Source organism: Cibotium barometz, chromosome 17 (assembly GCF_041138505.1).
Source record: "Cibotium barometz isolate CiBa-2024 chromosome 17, ASM4113850v1, whole genome shotgun sequence".
In the NCBI taxonomy this organism is placed as follows: domain Eukaryota; kingdom Viridiplantae; phylum Streptophyta; class Polypodiopsida; order Cyatheales; family Cibotiaceae; genus Cibotium; species Cibotium barometz.
This window is the reverse complement of record NC_141062.1, coordinates 57,905,910-57,926,948: the sequence shown is the minus strand read 5'-3', so window position 1 is coordinate 57,926,948 and position 21,039 is coordinate 57,905,910. Positions and strand designations below refer to the sequence as shown.

Here is a 21,039-nt window from a genome sequence, read left to right as displayed (position 1 = left end):
TAGATGCAAGTTAATGTAAATAGGATAATGGGGTGTTTTTGCAAGTTTCTTATTGCTTTTGAAAGTAATTTGTAAGTATGGATTGCGTATTTTTGTGTGGAGGAAGCTTATGGAAGATTTTATGTTATTTTTCATTTGTTATAATCAAGAGAGTTAGATGCAAGTTAATGTAAACAGGATAATGGGGTGTTTTTGCAAGTTTCTTATTGCTTTTGAAAGTAATTTGTAAGTATGGATTGCGTATTTTTGTGTGGAGGAAGCTTACGGAAGATTTTATGTTATTTTTCATTTGTTATAATCAAGAGAGTTAGAAACATTTTAAGCTCTTGATTTCAGCCAATTGAATCTTTTCTTGAAATAAAGGCTTTAGATACAGCATACTTATATGTACAATAAGCCATTTTCTTGGAGTCCAGCTTTGTGTTATTAACATGTTAGTATTAGCTTTTTCTAAACATCACCCCCCTTGGTTTCTCTCTACACCTTGGTCATCATGTTATCTTTGAAAATTTATGTTCTATTTGATTCCATCATGATGTTATGACAAGAAGAATTTTTTCATTGAAGGTTAGGATACTTTCCCCTCTTACCAGGTTTGGATTGTGGTCTTCTATGGTCAAGCTCTGAAGACGTTGTTTACCACTTGGTTAGCTGTTTGGGTGGTAAGCAAACATTTTTTTGAAGCTTCTTTCACCGTGCAGGAATGTTTCTGCAGAACCAAAAACTCTGGAAGAAAACACTGAAACCTTATCAAATGGTAAGTGGGTTTTTCTATCGGTTCTTCTGTTCTTCAGAGGCTTTTGTTTTTAGGCAAGCCATATGCTTGTTCAGCCAACCACAGTTGTCTTGATGTCTCATTCATTCTTTTCTGCTGTGAATCAGATAACACAATTGCACCAATATTAGTGGTAGCATCAAATGTGCAACAAAATAAGAAGGATGAAGCGGGTGGAAGTTTTGAGGAACGATTGGAGGTGATTAAAAGGTGACTTCCAGAGCTGTTGGATTTTTCTTCATTTTCCATGTAGTGTGGCTACAATCCTTGAAAGCTTGAAATACGCCAACTATTTTCTTCAATTGGAAGGGAAACAAAAAAAACCTTCACCATATTGGCGAGGCTCCAGTATTTTTGACAGATCTCTGATCACTTTGTTCTTGCCTCTTTTTTAGCTTCTCCACTTCGTTTTGTATGGCTACCTTCAAATTGTTTTTTATAAACGAGGAAGACAATGATACTGTCATTTTTTTTTTCGTACACACCCGGGGCCCACTCAAGTGGGTGGAGCCGATTTCCCCTTCCAACAGTAGATTCCTTACAGTAGATTGGCCCATGATGTAGCAGGCAATGATTCTTTATACAGGAACAGCTCTTGAGTTTGGTGCTTTTTCCCTCAAGGCAATATTCAACTAGCTGAAGGCAGATGGCATAGTAAAGCACAATGTTTGCAGAAGAACAGGGTCTGGACTTCAATGGAAATTTTGCACTTCTTAAAGGGGAAACGGTGTGCACAGCATTGGCAGCCCAGAGTGAATAGACAACGTAGGAGCATAAATTATTTACATGGTTTCACAGTCACCATGGTCATGGTATGAAAAGATTGATGCCTTCTCTAGGGACCAACATTTCAGAAAGAGTGTGTTGCACTTAGAGGAGGACACCGTACGTGACATTGTCTCATACATGAATACGATAAGAATCAATGGTCAGCCCTGAATTGATGCACTCCAATCGTCCTTGAGCGAGACATATGGAATAATAAAAGCTCAGGTATTTAATGGTACATATTTTAAGTACATGTTTCGCAATTAACCTCCCATATGCTATCTACGTATATAAACATACACAAGTACATACATTTTTTCCATATTTGGTGTGTATCAAAGAGGACTCAATGATATTTAACGTGTGCACTGCATTTTCTTACCCCCCTCTTTTCTGCTCCTTCGGTCTTTTTTTGTCACTGCCCTACCCCCCTCCTCGTCAGATCCCACAGGGTCTCTCTTCATCAGTGGGAGATGGGTGAGACCGCCCCTGGTCTTTCCCTGTCAGAGGACTGTCATCGCAGCCGCTCCATCTTCCCTGACCAAGGCCATCCCAATTGCAATTTTTCTGATGCGGACCTCCAGCTCCTAGCCTCTTCCATTCAATTGTTGGAAGCCATCACACTTGTCTGCAAACTGGTTTCGGCAGTAGCTCAGCGTGCAGCTCGGGGACCTCAAGCAGGCAACCCTCATTGGGGACCAAGGGTGGAGCACCAGCATCCGTTTCTTGGGAAGCAGCTACATCAGGATAGCGTTCGACTCGGTAGCCTGGTAGATAGCACCCTGCCACGGAGCCTGATAATGATTCGAGAGGCACGTGCCTATTTTGCCAGATTGGACCACTTCTTTCCTGATGCAGACCCCCCCTTGCCTGGTGTCTATGGCTTTCTGGTTACTGTTTGCTTCCCCAAGCTCCTAGAGGAGTACTTGGTGCTTCTTTTGATGATAGGGAGCACCTTGGGTGAGGTTCTTGAGTCCCAATTGTCAGTGGCCGACCAAGTCGCCTGGGCCATGGGACTTCCCTCGTTTCAACTACTTGTAGCTTCTCCGGAGAACCTACCCCGTCAATTGGTGATCTCCTGCCTAAATGGCTATCATTTTCTTTAGTGGGTGGAGTTCTCTGGGTTCGGGGCCAGTGCTTAATCCGTTGCTAGATGGGACTGTTAAACCTAACATACTACCTTGCACACAAGAGGGAGAGAGAAGAGAAGAAAGACAACATGCAAGGGTCAAGTCCGGAGAGTTGCATTTAGCCAACCCTAATGAGGGTTAACTCTTCGATGTGAAGCCGCTAGGGGCTCACTCCACCTCTACTTGTGTCACCCAAGTAGAGATTCAATGGCTAGGTAGAGAGCAAGAAGGAGGGAGCTATGGAAAGCTCAACCTTCACCTCATGCCACATGCATGCAAGAGGGACTTGGTAGAGAGAAAAGAGAGGGGAGAGAAGGAGAGAGGTTAGAGCATCACCATCACTACAAGCACACACCAACAATCAAGCATGCAAGCAAGCAAACACAAGCAAGTATACATCCACAAGCTCAAATGAGAGAGAGAGAGAGAAGAGGCAAAGCTCAAATGAGACTACTGGGATTGTCCCTTTTCATATTTCATAAATGTCTTTTATACAAGAGCTCATAGTTACAATGGCCGGGAGTCCATTTACAATTGGGGACCCAAAACTAGTGTTCCTAGCTCTATGCACAACTATTCATCATGACTGGCATTATACAAGCCGTAAGCTCGGTCATCCCATGTCTCTTTTACATTAAGCGCTTAGCGCGTTTACAAAGATGAATACAATAAGCATAGCCACTCTTGCAAAAGTAATGTTAACCGGAGTGGTTAACATATCCCCCTTCCTAAATCAGGTTCGTCCTCAGAGCTAACCAGATCTATCTATGGTAGATTGAATAGGTGCCGATGGAGTTGTGGTGCGAGGTTGGAGTAGGGGGGCTTGATGGAAGACTCTGTAGCTGGTCCAAAATGTTGTCTCCATTATGTCTTCAAAAGTTTGCAGTCTCCAGGTGGGTATCCACATGATGCGCTCATAATATCCGAAAATCTGCTTGAGCATTGGCCCTTTGTTGATGTCCAAGGCCAAGCCTTGCGCGCCTTCATGGTAATGGTCCCAATCTGGAAAGGACCCCAGCAACGTGATGATCAAGTGGAAAAATCTGATCGTTGCGATTACGGCCGGGTCTGGGACTTGATCATAGTGGCAGATGAACTCGTTGAAGCGCTTGATCATTGTGTCTTCAGTATAGGGCTGCTGCAACGTCGGAGGAGTGAACCACGGAAAATTGAATTGCAGCTTCGGGTTCTTCTTCTACTCATGGAATAGATTCTACGCCCACCATCTTCTTATGGGTAGGTAGTTGGGGCTGATGCGGAGTGCTCGGGGCGCCTTGCAGTAGGTGTCCTAGATGAAGGGTTTGAGTAGAAAAGGGCGCCTCTAGGCCGGCTGCTCACCCATGAGTTTAAACGTGATGGGGCGAGCAGCGGCGGATGGCCAATGGTATCCTCCGCGCTCTCTAGGTGGATGCGCTCGCCGCCATGGTCGATGTTTGGCCTCAAGGTATGGACGCAGGACATTGATGTCCATGTGGTCCGTTATGCAGGTGATGGGCGTATCTTGAAGTTGTCGACCGAGTAGGATAGCAATCGCCTGCTCGAACTCCGTGTGGTTGAGGGGGTCCTGCCTGTTGAGAGGGTTAAGCGGAGGGTCGACCTCTTCGCGCTTCAGTGGTGGTGGCGGTGGATGGGTGGAAGCGGTGATGTGTCGGTGGCGAGGGTGGAGGGGTTGTCAATGTGGAGGCGCCCGTGGCGAGGTTGACATCAAAGAGGGGTGGGGGCTTGGTTGAGTTAGACGGGATGTTACGGAATGCAATATGCATTCCCAATTGCAATGACAAGGAGGGTGGTGAGGGTGGGGTTGGTAAGGGGGGTGGTGTAGGAAAATGAATTGGGGGAGAAGAGGTTTGGGGAGGGAAGAGTGGTAGTGTGGATGTACCAGATGGGGGTGAGGGTGGTGGTGGTTGGGTGTTGGTACTTGGGTGAGAGGAATTGGGTGGTGGAGGGGGAGGTGGGGGTGGAGGTGCGAGGCTGCCATGGCCGCCGTCGCTTACTTCATGACCGTCGTGGGCATGAGAATCTTCTGTTGAGTCATCTGGTCCATGGGATCGAAAAAAGGCTTTGGTTGCTTCCGCTTCCTTGAAGGTGAATTCCATTGGGAATGCGATGTGGGAGTTGTCGAACTGGCAGATTCCTGTGGTCGCCATGACCTCCATTTTCTCATGACATCTGTGGTATAAGATAAGGAGGCCAGCCGAGTAAGGGGGAAGGGCGTCAGTGCTGAGGAAGAGGTAGGCTTCGTGGACGACGTGCCATCCCCTACCATGTAGATGGTGCAAGGCGTTGGTTGTTCTCTGGGAGGGGTAGGGGTATGGACACAGACCTTCCGGAACAGAGAGGTCTATAACATCACCTGGGTTAGATGGAAAGCCGAAGCAAAGGAGGTGACTCGAGCTAATCAAAATGGCTTGGAGAGGGTGGGGTGGGAGCTCGTAGAAGTCATGAGGGTGGTTTAATGATATGAGGCCCTGGAAGTAGAAGTGGGGGATGAGGGCGATGCTGGCGATAGGGAGCTTGGTGAGGAGATAGGTGTACTATGGTGGGGGTAGAGATGTCGGCACCGCGTTGGGGCACTCAGTTGGATGGCGTGAGGTAACTCCTCCCACCTGGTCTCATGATAAAGCACCTTGGTCAATAAAGTGGCCGCTGCCAGGTTCCTGCGGGTTAGAACATATTGCATGAAGTTCTTTGTGCAAGTACTCTGCCTAGTTGACCATCTGTCCCTGGTGCACCTGGGCCAGGGTAGTCATGCTACACCTGCTGAATCTGTGTCCAATGTGTGGTGAGAAGAAATTGTAGGGCTCGGGCTGGCATAATCAAATCTTCCTTGGTAATGTTCACCCACTCCACCCCGTCTTTGTTTGTGTTGCCCCTGTATTGTCCCTGATCAGCTTGGGGGCATTCGTGAGCGTAACATAGGGCTGGTCCAGGTGGGGGAGTTGTAAGGCATCTCTAATAAGCTCCACACTGAGCTGTACCCTTTGCGGATGGCCCTCATTGTCCAAGACTTCCCCGGTGTGCATGTTGGCATCATAAGTCTCAGTAAAATACAGACTGTTGTATAAGTTTGGCCCCCATGGGTCCTGAGTGGGCAAGCCTCCCAGGCCTAGCTCCTTAAAGCGGTGGATTGCCGCATGTTGGCACTCGTCGCACTGCTTGACATACTCAGCTGCATCTGCCATTCAGCTTGGCCACCATAATCTGGCTGTTAAGACCTTACGTGCAGTGATATCTGCTGCAAAGTGCCCATCAACACAGGTAGAGTGAGCATGTTCTCGAAGGAAGACATATTCGTCTTCGCGGACGCGTCTAAGAATCTTGTTGTTCCCCTGCCTATAGAGTTGGCTTACAATGAGTTGGTAGGGAGCTGCCTGTTTCATTAGGTGACGAGCACGGTCTTTGTTTAGGAGGGGATCCACTGGTAAGCCGTTGGTTAAAAGTGTGCTACCTCTTTGCCCCATTCAGGAATTAAGCATAGTTGGAACAGGGCGGTATCTGGTAAATCATCTTCGACTCCCACAGGCGGCTCGCCGTTAGGGATCCGTGATGTGGTTTGCGCGAACGTGCTGTGAGCCTTTCCTCACTGTAACAATGAAGTCAAACTTAAGCAAGATAAGCAGCTACCTGGTGATTCTTCCTGTTGTACAGGGCTTGTTTAGGAGGTATAGAAGAGCTTGATGGTCCACAAAGAAAATGAACTTGGTTGCCAGAAGATAATGGCAAAACTTCTTAACAGTGTAGACCATAGCCAACCCTTCTCTTTCGGTTGTGGTATAATTTCTCTCAGCTTCATTGAGTTGGCGGCTGGCAAAACTGATGGGTGAATCCATCGTGTTCACCTAGTTGGGCCAGCATACATCCAACAGCAAAAGCGGAGGCATCGATGTGGATGTGAAAGATAATGTCCCAGTTGGGGGACCTGAGAATTGGAGCACTTGCCGAGGCTTTCTTGAGCGTTGTATAAGCCTGTTGGCGTTCCTTTGTCCACTCGAAAACCATTAGAGGTCCATAAAGAGGTCGAGCTATATCAACATACATGAAAATGAATCGCCTATAATAGCTAACATGTCCCATGAAGCATTGGACTCCCTTAAAGTTGGTGGATGGGGGCAGCTCAAGGATGAGCCGCACTTTGCTATCATCTGTGGAAATACCCTGCCTGGAGACAATGTGTAACCCAAAATTGACCTTTGAGTGGGTTTAATGAGATGCGATACAGCTTGCATCTTGATAGAATGTCTAGCGGAAGAAGGGAAAATGGAAACACAGGAGAGAGAGTGAGAGAGAGAGATGGAGAGGAAACACAGGTGAGAACCTGCTCTCAATGTCATCATCCAAGAATACATGTCCCGAGCGAGGGGAGAAGACCTCATATGTGAGCGACTGCAGCAAACAATGCTAAGCAATGCAAAAAGAGTGAGGGTATGCCCGGCTATATATATGCCGAGTGTCACTATTTGGGCATTCTCTGCGCTTCAGGCCTATGGACGAGTTCTGTAGGATGGACTGGCATCTTATGGTTGGGGACTTATGTCTACACCGAGAGCCAGTAGGCTGGATATATGGGTTGGGATTGTGTATCTGCGCCCAAATCCAGAGTGTGGTACCACGGACTACAAGCTAAATGAATAGGGAGACTGTTCAATGCATCCTTGCATAACATGTTTGCAAGTTAAAAATCCTGTCTTTGCATGAACTATTTGATTGCATGCAAGATTTGTTTGTGTAGTTCACATGTAGGGGACGCCCTCTTGTGAACCGTGCGAGTGAAACTGTATTCTGACCTCGTTTGTGGGCTGTAGACAGGTGGTAAGTACACCACTTTACTTTTTTATGAGTTAAAGCAATGTATTCTTTGTTTTGCAGGTCCACACTTTAATAAGTGTGTCCGCCCAAGTTATAAGTGAGATTGGGCGTCCACACTTCATTAAAGCTCGGGCGGACAAACTATAAGTAAGAATAGACTAGAATTCCCTTCCGGTCGGCTAGGCGAGTGTCCAGGCACCCTTCCCACTAAATTTGTGTGGAAAAGGGATGGCTATGGACTGGGTGGCAGTATGAGGACCTGCCACCATGCTATTACTCATTTTGAAAATTACCTCTCTCTACACTCTCTCTCTAGAAATAGGCGCCCCCCCTTCAAGAGAGCCTATTTTTGTTATTCTCTCTAACTTTTTGCTTGGTGAGAGTGCTGATTTTCATTCCCTCTTGCTCCCAACTCCAATGGAAAGCTTGAAGATTCTTCCTTTCACAGTTAAGCCTCCAGTTGCTCACCTTTTCACTCTATCTCTCTCTTCTAAATGAATATGGAGTCTCCTAACCATTCTACCGCCCCCAAATTCTGCTGAAACCCTAATTTTCAGAAACCCTAATTCTGCAGAAACCCTAATTTCAGAAACCCTAATTTTGGAGGAAACCATACCAAGCTGTGCCCCTTACTCATAGGCATCTAAAGAGCCCAAAATGCCCAATTTTGGACTCATATAACCTGCTTAAAACCCTAAAAATCAGAAACCCTAATTTCAGCCGGAAGTGGAAAACGGTCACATTCAAGCTGTAGTTCGTCCGCACGGAGGTGGAGCTCGACATTGATCGTCCAATACTTGGTAAGAGCATTTTGCAAGCAATTTTCAATTTGAGATTCGAATGCTTTGTCAATATGGTCTCCTATGTCTCGGTCCTGGCACACACATGTGTATGTGTATGGATGCCAGTGGAGCATAGCTGCGTTTGACAAGCTTCAAGGAATCAAGGAACGAAGCTACTCTCAAGTGAAGCTATGGATTCCATCGTCTACGACAAATTTGTTTGCAATGCTGTTTTCATGATCATGGATGCACTTGAACAGTTTGGCATGTGAATGCCCGTGAGGCTTGTAACAGTTTTCCTTGATAATAAAATCTATTACAAGGGGGGTCGGCCCTTTCCGGCCCTAGTGCAGTGTGCAAAAATAAAATTCAGCTTCTTACTCTATTGTGTTGCGCCATTTAAAATTGTTTAATTATGTTAATAGCTTAAGTGTTTGCCAAGATTGTGCTCAACCCCGACCGGGGGAATCTCATTGGTATCAGAGCCTAGGATCTTCCTCCTTTCTGTGTGGAAGACGGTCCTAATCTAGCTTACACTAGCTGTTAGCATTCTTAAGCATTATGGCGAGCCAAACAGGTACTTCACGGGATGTAAATCCAAGGAAGAGTACATATGTGAAGCCAAGAGGAGACAATGTGCATGATGATACTCAAATGCATGAACAATACACTGCTGAAAATGTTTTTCTTGGGTCACATGATGGTATTGCACATGCCGGACAGCCATCTTATGTTAGAAGGGAAGGAAATGCAACTCATGTATATATGGGACAGCCATCCCGTGGTAAGGAGAAGGCTATACAGAGTGATGCACATGATGCTATGCAGGCTGAAATTGCAGACCTCAAAAGGCAATTATGTATGATGCAAAAACAACTCAAGGATATGCATGAAGACTCACAGTCAAGGCATGTATCTCGTGTGTCAAAGCATTCTCCTTTTGTGAATGATGCATTGGAAAATGTTGCCATGGAATTGGGGGTTCAACCAAGAGATATGGCTGTCTCTTACCTCATGGGACAAGGTGATGTAGTTACTCGAAAGGAAGGAGGGCTTAGGTTTAAAAAGCCTCCTCTTATGAATCAACATGCAGCTGAAACATCAAAGCTTAAATCTATTGTGCGACAGGAAAGAGAAGAGGCGTCTGCTACCTCTCATCATGCCTCTACCGCACATGTTTCTCCTCCCCACAGGTCATCTATTAAAGCTCATGAAAGTCTTCTCAAGGAACCGACTCATAAATCAGCCCCTCCTCATGATGGAATTGAGCGATATGTTCCTACTAATGAAGCAAATAAGCAACCAATCGAGAGAGATGAAGAGGAAACGCATCAACATAAGAAGAAGAAGACTAAAGAGTTTACTGCAGGTGACAAAACAGTTAAGTTTGAGTATTTTCATGGAGAATATGATTCTACCAAAGCTCTATCTTTTATCTCCCAATTTGAAATTGCTTTTCATGAGGGAGAATTTTCAGAATCATCAAAACTCAGACATGTGGGCATGTACATGAAAGGCACTGCTGCTCATTGGTGGTTGGCCGAGAAGCTTTCCGGCAACACCATTTCTACATGGGCTGAATTCAAACAAAAGTTTTATGATCAATTTTTGCCTCCAAATTTTACTCAGGATATATGCAGGAAGTGGGACAGGTTGGAGCAAAAAGAAGGGCAATCCATTACCTCTTACGTCTCCAAATTTTGGGAGGTATTAATGGAAGTGTTACCCTTCATGACCGTTACTGAAGAAGAAAAGAAGAGGAAATTTGAGTCAGGATTGCAACCCATCTTCCAAAGAGGACTACAAATCTATCCAAACCAAACTCTTCGTCAACTCATAAACTCGGTCTTGGCTTCCGAAGAGCTTAATGTCAAATGGGTGCAATCTAGAATTGACCAAAGCTTGGGCAAGGGTAAGGAGAAAGCTGGTTTTAATGTACAAAAGGGTGGACAGCCCTTTAGAAGAGATTTCAAAGCCATGCACAAAGCTGAAAATTCAGATTTGAAGGATGTAAAGCCCCCTCAAAGAGCTGAAAATGCAAAAGAAAAGAAACCGTGGCAGAAAAAGGGTGTTTATGGCTTGACTCCTCAACAAAGGGTACAATACATTCGTGAAGGCAAATGTTTTAAATGTGGTAGTAAAGATCACATCTCTCCACAATGCCCTAACAAGAATAAGAAGCCAGAAGAGCCTAAAGTGCATGTCAATATGGTATATGATGTACAGGGCAACACGGGACATGCAAACATGCATAGAATGGTATGCAAAGCATGGGGACAACTAAAAGACCAGCCAGCTTTATTCATGTTTGATGACTGCTCCACTGACAACTTCATCTCCACTGATATGGCTGCTGCCTTGGGGATTGAAGTAGGTGACATGGGACCCGAAATTCATGCATGTTCAGCTTTTCTGGAAAAAGATGTGAAGGTTACACCCCTTATTGGAAAGCTGCGAATGCATATCCAAGGATACCTCGACCACGAGAACTTTCTCGTTGCCCCTCTTAGTGGATGTGATGTATTACTGGGAAAACCTTGGCATGCACGCCTTGAGCCTACCAAGAATTACAAGACCAACAAAATCACTTTTATGTATAAAGGTAGAGAGCATCATTTAGATGCAGGTGTGTCGGGTGATACTATCCCCGTTGTATCTCATATACAAATCAATAAAGCAATGAAAAAGAGTGTTTCTTCGTACTTGGTTTTTGTACGTGATAATGTGGAACACAGTAATGTACATGTGGACACTCTTACTAAAGAGAGGCTGAAATTTTTAAGCGAATTCGGGGATTGTTTTGCTGACTCTTTACCTAATGTAATGCCTCCTTCACGGCCAGAAGATCACCGCATTGAATTAGTTCCAGGGAATTCACCTCCAAATAGGCCAGCATATCGTGTTAGTGCTTGCCAACAAGAAGAGATTATGAAACAAGTGGGTGAACTACTTGAGAAAGGCTTGGTGCGGCCTAGTTCTTCGCCATTTTGTTCACCCGTTCTTCTTGTACAAAAGAAAGACGGTTCATTCCGTATGTGTGTGGATTACAGGGCATTAAATAAGATTACCATCAAGAATCGGTTTCCCATACCGAGGATTGATGATATCTTGGACAAGCTGGATGGATCATCTTGTTTTAGTCGCATTGATCTTAAAAGCGGCTATCATCAAGTGCGAGTGATGCCACAGGATGTACATAAGACAGCATTTCGCACTTCTTTTGGTCTCTATGAGTATTTGGTTATGCCATTCGGTCTTACAAATGCCCCGGCTACTTTCAATCGCATGATGGACCGAATTTTCAGAAATCATAGAACTTTTACAGGTGTGTTCTTTGATGACATTCTTGTATTCTCCAAGAATGAGGAGGATCACAAAAAGCACTTAAGAGTGGTCTTTGAAGAACTAAGGCAGCATAAGCTTATGATCAACGCCAAAAAGAGTGAATTTTTCCTTTCAGAGATTCACTACTTGGGACACATAGTATCAAAGGATGGTGTACGAATGGATCCTGCAAAGATCCAAACCATCAAAGATTGGCCAGAACTTAAATCTATTCATGAAGTCCGAAGCTTTCTTGGTCTATGTTCATATTACAGGAGATTTATCTTTCACTTTGCAATGATTGCTTCGCCATTGCATGAACTCACCAAGAAACGTCCTATGTTTAAATGGACAGAGGTTGAGATTAATGCTTTCAATAAGCTCAAAAATGCCATTATCACAGGGCCAGTCTTAATCATTCCAGACTTGCAAAAGCCATTTGTGGTAGAATGTGATGCTTGTGGCAATTGCATTGGAGCCGTCTTAAATCAAGAAGGACATGCCATTGCATTTGAAAGCAGGAGATTGCAAAATGCTGAACTTACTCTTGATGTTTATCAGAAGGAATTATTGGCCGTCATTCATGCTCTCACAGTATGGAAACATTACTTATTGGGAGCTGAATTTGTTGTCAAAACTGATCACCAAAGTTTGCGGTACTTTCTTACGCAAACTAAACTCTCTGAGAAACAAATGAGAATGGCCAATTTTCTCTCAATGTTTCATTTTCAGATTTTGCATACTCCTGGCAAGAAAAATGTGGTAGCAGATGCATTGTCCAGAAAACCATATGTGGCTGCAATTTCGGTTGCTTCTCATCAAGACTTGTCTACTATGCGAGAAATGTACCATTTGGATGCTGATTTTTCAGATTTATGGGCTGATTTAATGACTGGTCATACACATGCTTCTTATGTGGTCAAAGATGGTTATATCATGAAGGATAACTGCTTATGTGTGGTTTCAAACATGAGACAAAAAGTTTTGGATGAATGTCATGCACCACCTTATGCAGGGCATAGAGGAATACTCCCTACTACTCAAATGATTGAGAGATACTTCTTTTGGCCAGGTATGAGGAAAGATATAGAAGCCTATGTACGTGCATATGTCACCTGCCAAAAGGTAAAATTTGATAGGCAAAAGACTCCTGGTTTGCTTCAGCCTTTGCCTATTCCGGACCAGCCATGGGAAAGCATTGCAATGGATTTTATTATGGATTTGCCCCACACCCCAAATGGCAATGATGCAATATGGACAATTGTGGACAGGTTTAGTAAACAAGCACATTTTCTACCTGTCAAAAAGACCATAAAACCAGAACATATGGTCAAAATTTTTGTGTCACAGGTATTTAAACACCATGGTATGCCCAAATCAATTGTGGGAGACAGGGATCCCCGAACAACAAGCCTCTTTTGGAGAGCTCTTTTTGATAACATGGGCACAAAGCTGAATTTTTCTTCAGCCTATCATCCTCAAACGGATGGACAAAGTGAAGCTGCAAATTCAGCTGTGTTGGATTTGCTTAAATGCTATGTGATAGATCAGAAATCTTCTTGGGAAAAGTATCTACCGCTTGTAGAATTTGCATACAATAATACGGTACATGCTTCTACAGGCAAGGCCCCATTTGAGATCATTTATGGCAAAGTGGTATTGCCACCTATCTTACGCACAAAAGATGAGATATTTGCTGCTGATGACTTTGTCAGGGACCTTGATATTGCCTTTTCACAAGTTCGGACAGCCATTGCACGCTCTCAAGCAAAGCATAAGAAAGCTGCCGACAAGCATAGAAGGCAATTGGACATTAAAGAGAATGACTTGGTATTGCTAAAATTTGAGAAAGCTAGACTCAGGAAGAGGTCTGGCAAGGAGAGAGCATGCCCAAAACTCTCTACCAGGTATTATGGACCCTTCAAGGTGATCAAGAAGATCAATGATGTGGCTTTTCGACTTGCTTTACCGGATCATTGGAAGATTCATAATGCATTCCATGTGAGCCTCTTGCGCAAATATGTGGGACCGGAACCTTTGGAACCGGTTATGGAAGATCCACCAGAGGTGGAAGAGCTGGAAGAGGTATTGCAGCCAGAGCAAATTGTGTTTCATAAGGAGCGAAAGTTTGCAGGTGGCAAACTCCAGAGGCGCTACCTTGTGAAATTCAAGAACTATTCTCCTATGGATGCAAAATGGATGGATGAAACATACTTCCAGGAGTATCCGCAGCTCCTTCAAGCATATTTGGAAGCATTTCAGTTGCGGTCAACTGTTTAGAAGCAGGGGAGGATGTCACTATTTGGGCATTCTCTGCGCTTCAGGCCTATGGACGAGTTCTGTAGGATGGACTGGCATCTTATGGTTGGGGACTTATGTCTACACCGAGAGCCAGTAGGCTGGATATATGGGTTGGGATTGTGTATCTGCGCCCAAATCCAGAGTGTGGTACCACGGACTACAAGCTAAATGAATAGGGAGACTGTTCAATGCATCCTTGCATAACATGTTTGCAAGTTAAAAATCCTGTCTTTGCATGAACTATTTGATTGCATGCAAGATTTGTTTGTGTAGTTCACATGTAGGGGACGCCCTCTTGTGAACCGTGCGAGTGAAACTGTATTCTGACCTCGTTTGTGGGCTGTAGACAGGTGGTAAGTACACCACTTTACTTTTTTATGAGTTAAAGCAATGTATTCTTTGTTTTGCAGGTCCACACTTTAATAAGTGTGTCCGCCCAAGTTATAAGTGAGATTGGGCGTCCACACTTCATTAAAGCTCGGGCGGACAAACTATAAGTAAGAATAGACTAGAATTCCCTTCCGGTCGGCTAGGCGAGTGTCCAGGCACCCTTCCCACTAAATTTGTGTGGAAAAGGGATGGCTATGGACTGGGTGGCAGTATGAGGACCTGCCACCATGCTATTACTCATTTTGAAAATTACCTCTCTCTACACTCTCTCTCTAGAAATAGGCGCCCCCCCTTCAAGAGAGCCTATTTTTGTTATTCTCTCTAACTTTTTGCTTGGTGAGAGTGCTGATTTTCATTCCCTCTTGCTCCCAACTCCAATGGAAAGCTTGAAGATTCTTCCTTTCACAGTTAAGCCTCCAGTTGCTCACCTTTTCACTCTATCTCTCTCTTCTAAATGAATATGGAGTCTCCTAACCATTCTACCGCCCCCAAATTCTGCTGAAACCCTAATTTTCAGAAACCCTAATTCTGCAGAAACCCTAATTTCAGAAACCCTAATTTTGGAGGAAACCATACCAAGCTGTGCCCCTTACTCATAGGCATCTAAAGAGCCCAAAATGCCCAATTTTGGACTCATATAACCTGCTTAAAACCCTAAAAATCAGAAACCCTAATTTCAGCCGGAAGTGGAAAACGGTCACATTCAAGCTGTAGTTCGTCCGCACGGAGGTGGAGCTCGACATTGATCGTCCAATACTTGGTAAGAGCATTTTGCAAGCAATTTTCAATTTGAGATTCGAATGCTTTGTCAATATGGTCTCCTATGTCTCGGTCCTGGCACACACATGTGTATGTGTATGGATGCCAGTGGAGCATAGCTGCGTTTGACAAGCTTCAAGGAATCAAGGAACGAAGCTACTCTCAAGTGAAGCTATGGATTCCATCGTCTACGACAAATTTGTTTGCAATGCTGTTTTCATGATCATGGATGCACTTGAACAGTTTGGCATGTGAATGCCCGTGAGGCTTGTAACAGTTTTCCTTGATAATAAAATCTATTACAAGGGGGGTCGGCCCTTTCCGGCCCTAGTGCAGTGTGCAAAAATAAAATTCAGCTTCTTACTCTATTGTGTTGCGCCATTTAAAATTGTTTAATTATGTTAATAGCTTAAGTGTTTGCCAAGATTGTGCTCAACCCCGACCGGGGGAATCTCACCGAGCTCACGACTAGGGAAAAAATACCCAAGACTAAGGCAGCCGACTAGCTCACGACTAGGGAAAAAATACCCAAGACTCCATAAAGTGGGAAAAAAATATGGAAAAAATATGTGAGGGGTGACTAGCCCCTCAAGCTAACATGGTTAGCCCTAGAGGCTAAATAGGAAAAAAATATGGAAAAAAATATGGAAAAAATATGTGAGGGGTGACTAGCCCCTCTAGCTAACATGGTCAGCCCTAGAGGCTAAAATAGGACACCAAATAGGAAGCCAGCAACAAGGAGATGATATCTAACACCCCCTTTCAGCACCGGATGCTGAGTGAACTCCAAGAAGCCAGAGACGTCGTCCTCGATCATAGATGAAAGACTGTAGAAACAGGTACCATGAATGCTCCGGAAGCAATCTCCTCAGCAACTTAGCTACAAAAGCAACAGAACAAGCTGCCACGTACACCGCTCCTCTCGAAGAAAACAACCATGTAGGCTGCGACGTGCTGCTCCAAATAATGGTTCCAAATCCAAGTGTAAGAACACTCCCGAAGTCGTATGTCGTGTTTCCAGCCTGGAGAAGGTACGAAAAACCTCATAACCAACCAAGATCAGATCTTGTATATAATCAATCCTAGGAGAAGCAAGTTTCTCCTCACTGGAACCCTCTGAAGAAATAGAGTCAATGTGCTCCAACTCTTTACCAAGAATAGCCAAATGCTGTACAAAAGCATCCTCTGAAAAGCTCGGCATCGCAAGATGTAAAGACTTTGTATAAAAGATGGGGTCTATCTGCTCGAACTCTGTACCATGAGTTGCCCAATGCTGTACATAAGTACATGCCACTGAGGTGGGCATCGCAAGATGAAAGGACTCCACATCCCCCTCTGAAAACTGATGTTGTCGGACTGGTACAAGCCCAACTTGATTCTGATCCAAATCTAAAAAACTGTGGAAGTACCACTGTGCCCCAGGCACGGTTAGCAATCACAGATCCAAAGCATCCCATTGGGTCCAAAAATCCATCCTCCAAAACAACAAACCTGCACACCGCATCAAACTGGCAGGGGGAGGGGCTTCCTCAGAAGCATCACAAAAAGAGAGGCAGAGGTAGACTCCTCACTATGAGGAAGGGAAGCAAGAATATAAACGGCAGTGGTAACAAGATCCCAAGAATCAGCAACGAACAAGTGATCCATGTGAAAAGGATCACATCTCATAGGAAAAACATCCTCCTTTCTCTACAAACTTTGCAAAGAACACAAGCTCTGACAAAATAAACTCTGCTTAGGATCTCTGAAAAGATCACTACTTTCCTCCAAAATCTGTAAACTCCTGTCTCACAGAAGAAAGTCTCCACAGATACAAAACAGCTCCCGAGACTGATCCTCAAGTGAAGTAGCTGGAGCTAGGCCCCCTTTGAGTGTAGAAAACTCCTTTGGGAAGCAAAACGCAGCCAAAACACTGCTGTCCAGCAAAAAACAGCACTCCACCGCTGACAGAAGGCAAGGAACATGAAGAAACTGGGTAACTGTGAAGGGCCAGGAGCAAAACACAGGTATAGATGCTCCAAAATCAGCAAAACGCTGACTGAAATCAGAAATTCAATGTCCTGCCCAAGTATGAAAGTGCTTTCAAAGCCACAATCCAAAAAAAACACCTCCTCTGCAAGTGATCTGTGTCCACTGGAGAAGAAAACGCAGCACCAATAGAGGGCTGCAAACCTGAAAATTCAGGCCAACCAATGTCCACCTCCTATGAAGAAAACGTTGACGAGAAGGTACCTTTGGGTCCAACGAGAGGAGCCTAGGTGAAGGTAGAGCTACCTACAGAAACACCTCAGAAAAAACGCAGCAACTATGGCTGCAAATCTGAAAACGCAGAAGTATTTGGGACAGTAGATAGGGCAAATTCTGGAAATGCAAAAGAAATAGGTACACCCAAGCCTCAGATCAAAAAATCAGCATCAGAAAACAACCTGTAGGAGAAAACGCAGCAAAGATGCTGCTGCTGTCCTGCACAGAACAGGCGGCCCACACTTAGGGGGGGGGGGGGTGTTGGATGCTAAAAAACGTTGCAAACTGCTTGTAGAAACCACCTGTAGAAAAACACAGCACTCTAGGTGCCGCAGCCCTAAAATCAGAGCAGAAAACAGGTGTGAAAGGGGTAATCTCAGGGATCAAAACCTGTTATGGATGACCACGGGTTGTAGAGAAAAAAACAACTGGAAGAAGCCAGCTGACCGGCAGCAACCCGAGAGAAAAAAACGCAGATCTGTCCATCTGCAGAAAAATGCAGCCAGGAGGGAGAGGAGGGAGCATCCAACACTGTAGATCACCGGCGCTCTGATACCATGATAGAATGTGCAGCGGAAGAAGGGAAAGTGTAAACATAGGAGAGAGAGTGAGAGAAATGAAATGATATATTAACGTCTTCAAAAGGCCAAAATGACCTATGAGACCAAAAAGGTTACAACAATTGGTGGATCTGATACAATGTCTGTGTAAGAAAAGAGGAAACACAGGTGAGAACCTGCTCTCAATAGCATCATCCAAGAATACATGTCCTGAGCAAGAGGGGAGAAGACCTCGTATGTGAGGGACTACAACACACAATGCTAAGGAATGCAAAAAGAGTGAGGGTATGCCCGGCTATATATATGCCTAGATGTAGACAGCCGACCAGCTCACGACTGGGGAAAAAATGCCCAAGACTAGGATATTCTCGCCAAGGCACAAGATGGAGTCCAGTCAAGCAGTTACACAATGTCAGACAAAGGGATGGTGAAACCATCCGAGATTATATCAATAGAGTCAAATATATCCGTTCTCGCTGCAATGCCAGAGACAAGTTCTCTGATGAAAGACTCATAGGGAGATTCCTCGAAGGTCTAAATGATGTACCCTTGCACAATTCATTATATGCCATGGCCCATACCTCTTTCGAGCAATGTTGTAGGAGTGCTATGGACTTTGAAGATTATTTCAAGGGAACATGTTCCCGAGAACTTCATGAGGGCACATCTGAAGCCTCTTTCAAGACCACCAGTACAAAATCTGACAGAAAAAGCAAGGAGTCTACAAGCGGACAGCAAGTTGAGCACTTGGCCACTGCATTAATGCAACAAATGACCCAACATTGGAGAATCGGCCAAGGTCGAGATCGAGTCGGTCAACCCTATCTCTATCCAAAGAGGGAGCTTGTATGGCGCCTGATCTGTCAAGCTAACCATACCAGCATGGAGTGTCCACATCTGAGACCCCATCCTAAACTCTACTGCACATATTGCCAAAGATGGGGCAATCATGAAGTTACAAACTACTATCATCGGAGAGTTGATCTAGCCCATGCTCTACCTCAGGCCTTGCCAGCCAACCCAAGGCAACCACTAGCTTTGCCAGCACCTGCTCATCATAATGCACCTCAACCAGGCCAAGGAATCACACCAGTTCGTCAAATAACCCTGACAGAAATATTCGAAGAAGGGGACGAGAGGGAGATTCCATAAGTTCCTAGCTATGAAACCCTGGAGCCAACAAGCCCGTTCTCACAAATTCTAAGTCACTATGTTATGGAGGGAGACCAAATGTACCTAGTGTACTTAGCAACCTCAATGCCGCGGGCCAAATACATGAATATGATGGCAAAACAACCACCTTTGCGGTGCTATAATTGCACAGGACCTCACCGAGTGGCTAGGTGTCCTAACAAGTAAGGGATGTCGAGTACCTCTATAGGTGCTCCCGCATTAACTCCCTTGTGTGTAGGATGTGGAATTGACCATATGTATAAAGATTGTCCGCTAAGACCTGGAATAACGGGGAAGGTTCGTGAAGCTAATCTGAGCACTAGCATTAACTTGCTGAGTGTAAGTGACCTGACTACAAAACCGACAGCGAGCCGCAGCTCATGCTACAACAGAAGCATCTACCTCATGAGACCACGGACAAGCCAAGATCATATCCGCAAGGAATGTCCTTGAGCAAGCACGAGTGACTAGACGCTCAAAGAAGAAAACCAGAAAGATCGGCAAGGGAGACTGCCGTGTAGTTATTCAAAGTGGTTCGGAAGATGGCAGGACAACACATGCATCAACCTCTTCGTCGGAAGAGGAAGATCTGATACGTGCAGCCGCCCGAGGACAAGAACCGAGATTGACGCTACCTAGCTCCTGAAGAAGATTGCTAAATATCCTAACACCGTAGAGGAGAAAGAAAGATTACCGGTAGCCTAAGCATTGGTCAGGGATTACCAAGCACAAACAGGAGACGACCCTTGTACTGCCTACCTTGAGCCTTATCCGTCGATTTCCAACATGACACCTGCGAAAGATGCTCAGGTATATTCTAGAGAGATCCCAGGCATGTCACCCCCACAGAGGCCAACAGAAGCAGCAGAACCCATGGCAGCAGCTATCCCCCACTAGGGAAACTGGGTAGCAAAATATCTCAAAGATCTAGGAGATGACCACTTTAAACAAACGGATATAGAAATCCCTATCCACATTCCGTACACTCAAAAGAAATTAAGATTAAACCAAACCAACCTTCCTCATGGAACAAAAACCACTCCTAGAGACATTGCTGGTCTCTCTTCCTTCCTTTCCTCTCAAATCCAAATCCCTATCAGCCCCGTGCTTCAAGGTAGCCCAACCTTATGGAAAGATCTGAAGGACTGGTGAGGACTTTATGGTAGCCGCTTCGTCAACTCCGACCGATGGAGCTCGCAGATGTACTTTCTCTATTGAGGAATTCCAGCTTTTGACCTCTTCTATTGTGCCGTGCAGGATACAATTCTATTCTGCAAGCTTCTTGATAGCCGCCCGGCACACGGGCAGGTTACAGCCTGCTTCAGGAAGCCTTGGTTGGCAACAGGGCTGGATCACCGACATTTAGTTCATGGGCAAGGGCTACCTGAGGGTAGAGTTCAATTCCGCGACCCTCGCTCCATGAGTGTCCTTGACAGGAGCCCACTCACTCCCAGTACAGGAGGCTTTCTGGTCACAATATGTTTCCCAGGACTTCCTAAGGAACACCTTCCCTTCCTAAGGAGGTGGAACTCTTCTTGGCACGTTGGCACCCTGGATTCTCGCCTGAGTCAGACGCTTGAGTTAGACCCGCTGGCAATGTTGCAGGCTTTCTGGTCACAATATGTTTCCCAGGACTTCCTAAGGAACACCTTCCCTTCCTCCAAGCAATTGGCAGGATCCTTGGTTAGGTAGTTGAGAGATGCCCCCCACAGCAGCCTCCATTGTCGCCCAAGCAGTGGGCATTCTGACACTCCACATCATGGTGAGATCACCAGAGTCCCTTTCCCAGGAGAATGACATCCCCTGCATGGACCAGTCCCATTTCACTCAGTGGGTGGAGTGCTCTAGCCTCCCTGGTCAGTGTTAGATCTGCCGCCAGATGGAACATCTGGCACACTCGTGCCCCCACCGAAGGGCATTCTGACACTCCACATCATGGTGAGATCACCGGAGTCCCTTTCCCAGGAGAATGACATCCCCTGCATGGACCAGTCCCATTTCACTCAGAAAGTGGAGTGCTCTAGCCT

At 45.2% G+C, this 21,039-nt stretch overlaps 1 protein-coding gene across 5 annotated transcripts in view; it reads left to right on the top strand.

Moving 5' to 3' along the window:
- Positions 1-21,039, top strand: part of LOC147630225 (Tetratricopeptide repeat (TPR)-like superfamily protein) — a 154,496-nt gene that overhangs the window by 19,964 nt on the left and 113,493 nt on the right. For 3 of the 5 annotated variants that reach the window (XR_015267798.1, XM_086811867.1, XM_086811868.1), the window contains exons 4-6: positions 573-593; positions 702-757; positions 883-985. Coding sequence is in view for 4 of the 5 variants with exons in the window: in XM_086811867.1 (XP_086667993.1) it covers positions 573-593; positions 702-757; positions 883-985 (180 nt within the window). In the remaining variant the exon portion in view is untranslated. The remainder of the gene's footprint in view (positions 1-572; positions 594-701; positions 758-882; positions 986-21,039) is intronic. The other 2 variants (XM_086811869.1, XM_086811870.1) reach the window with 1 other exon arrangement.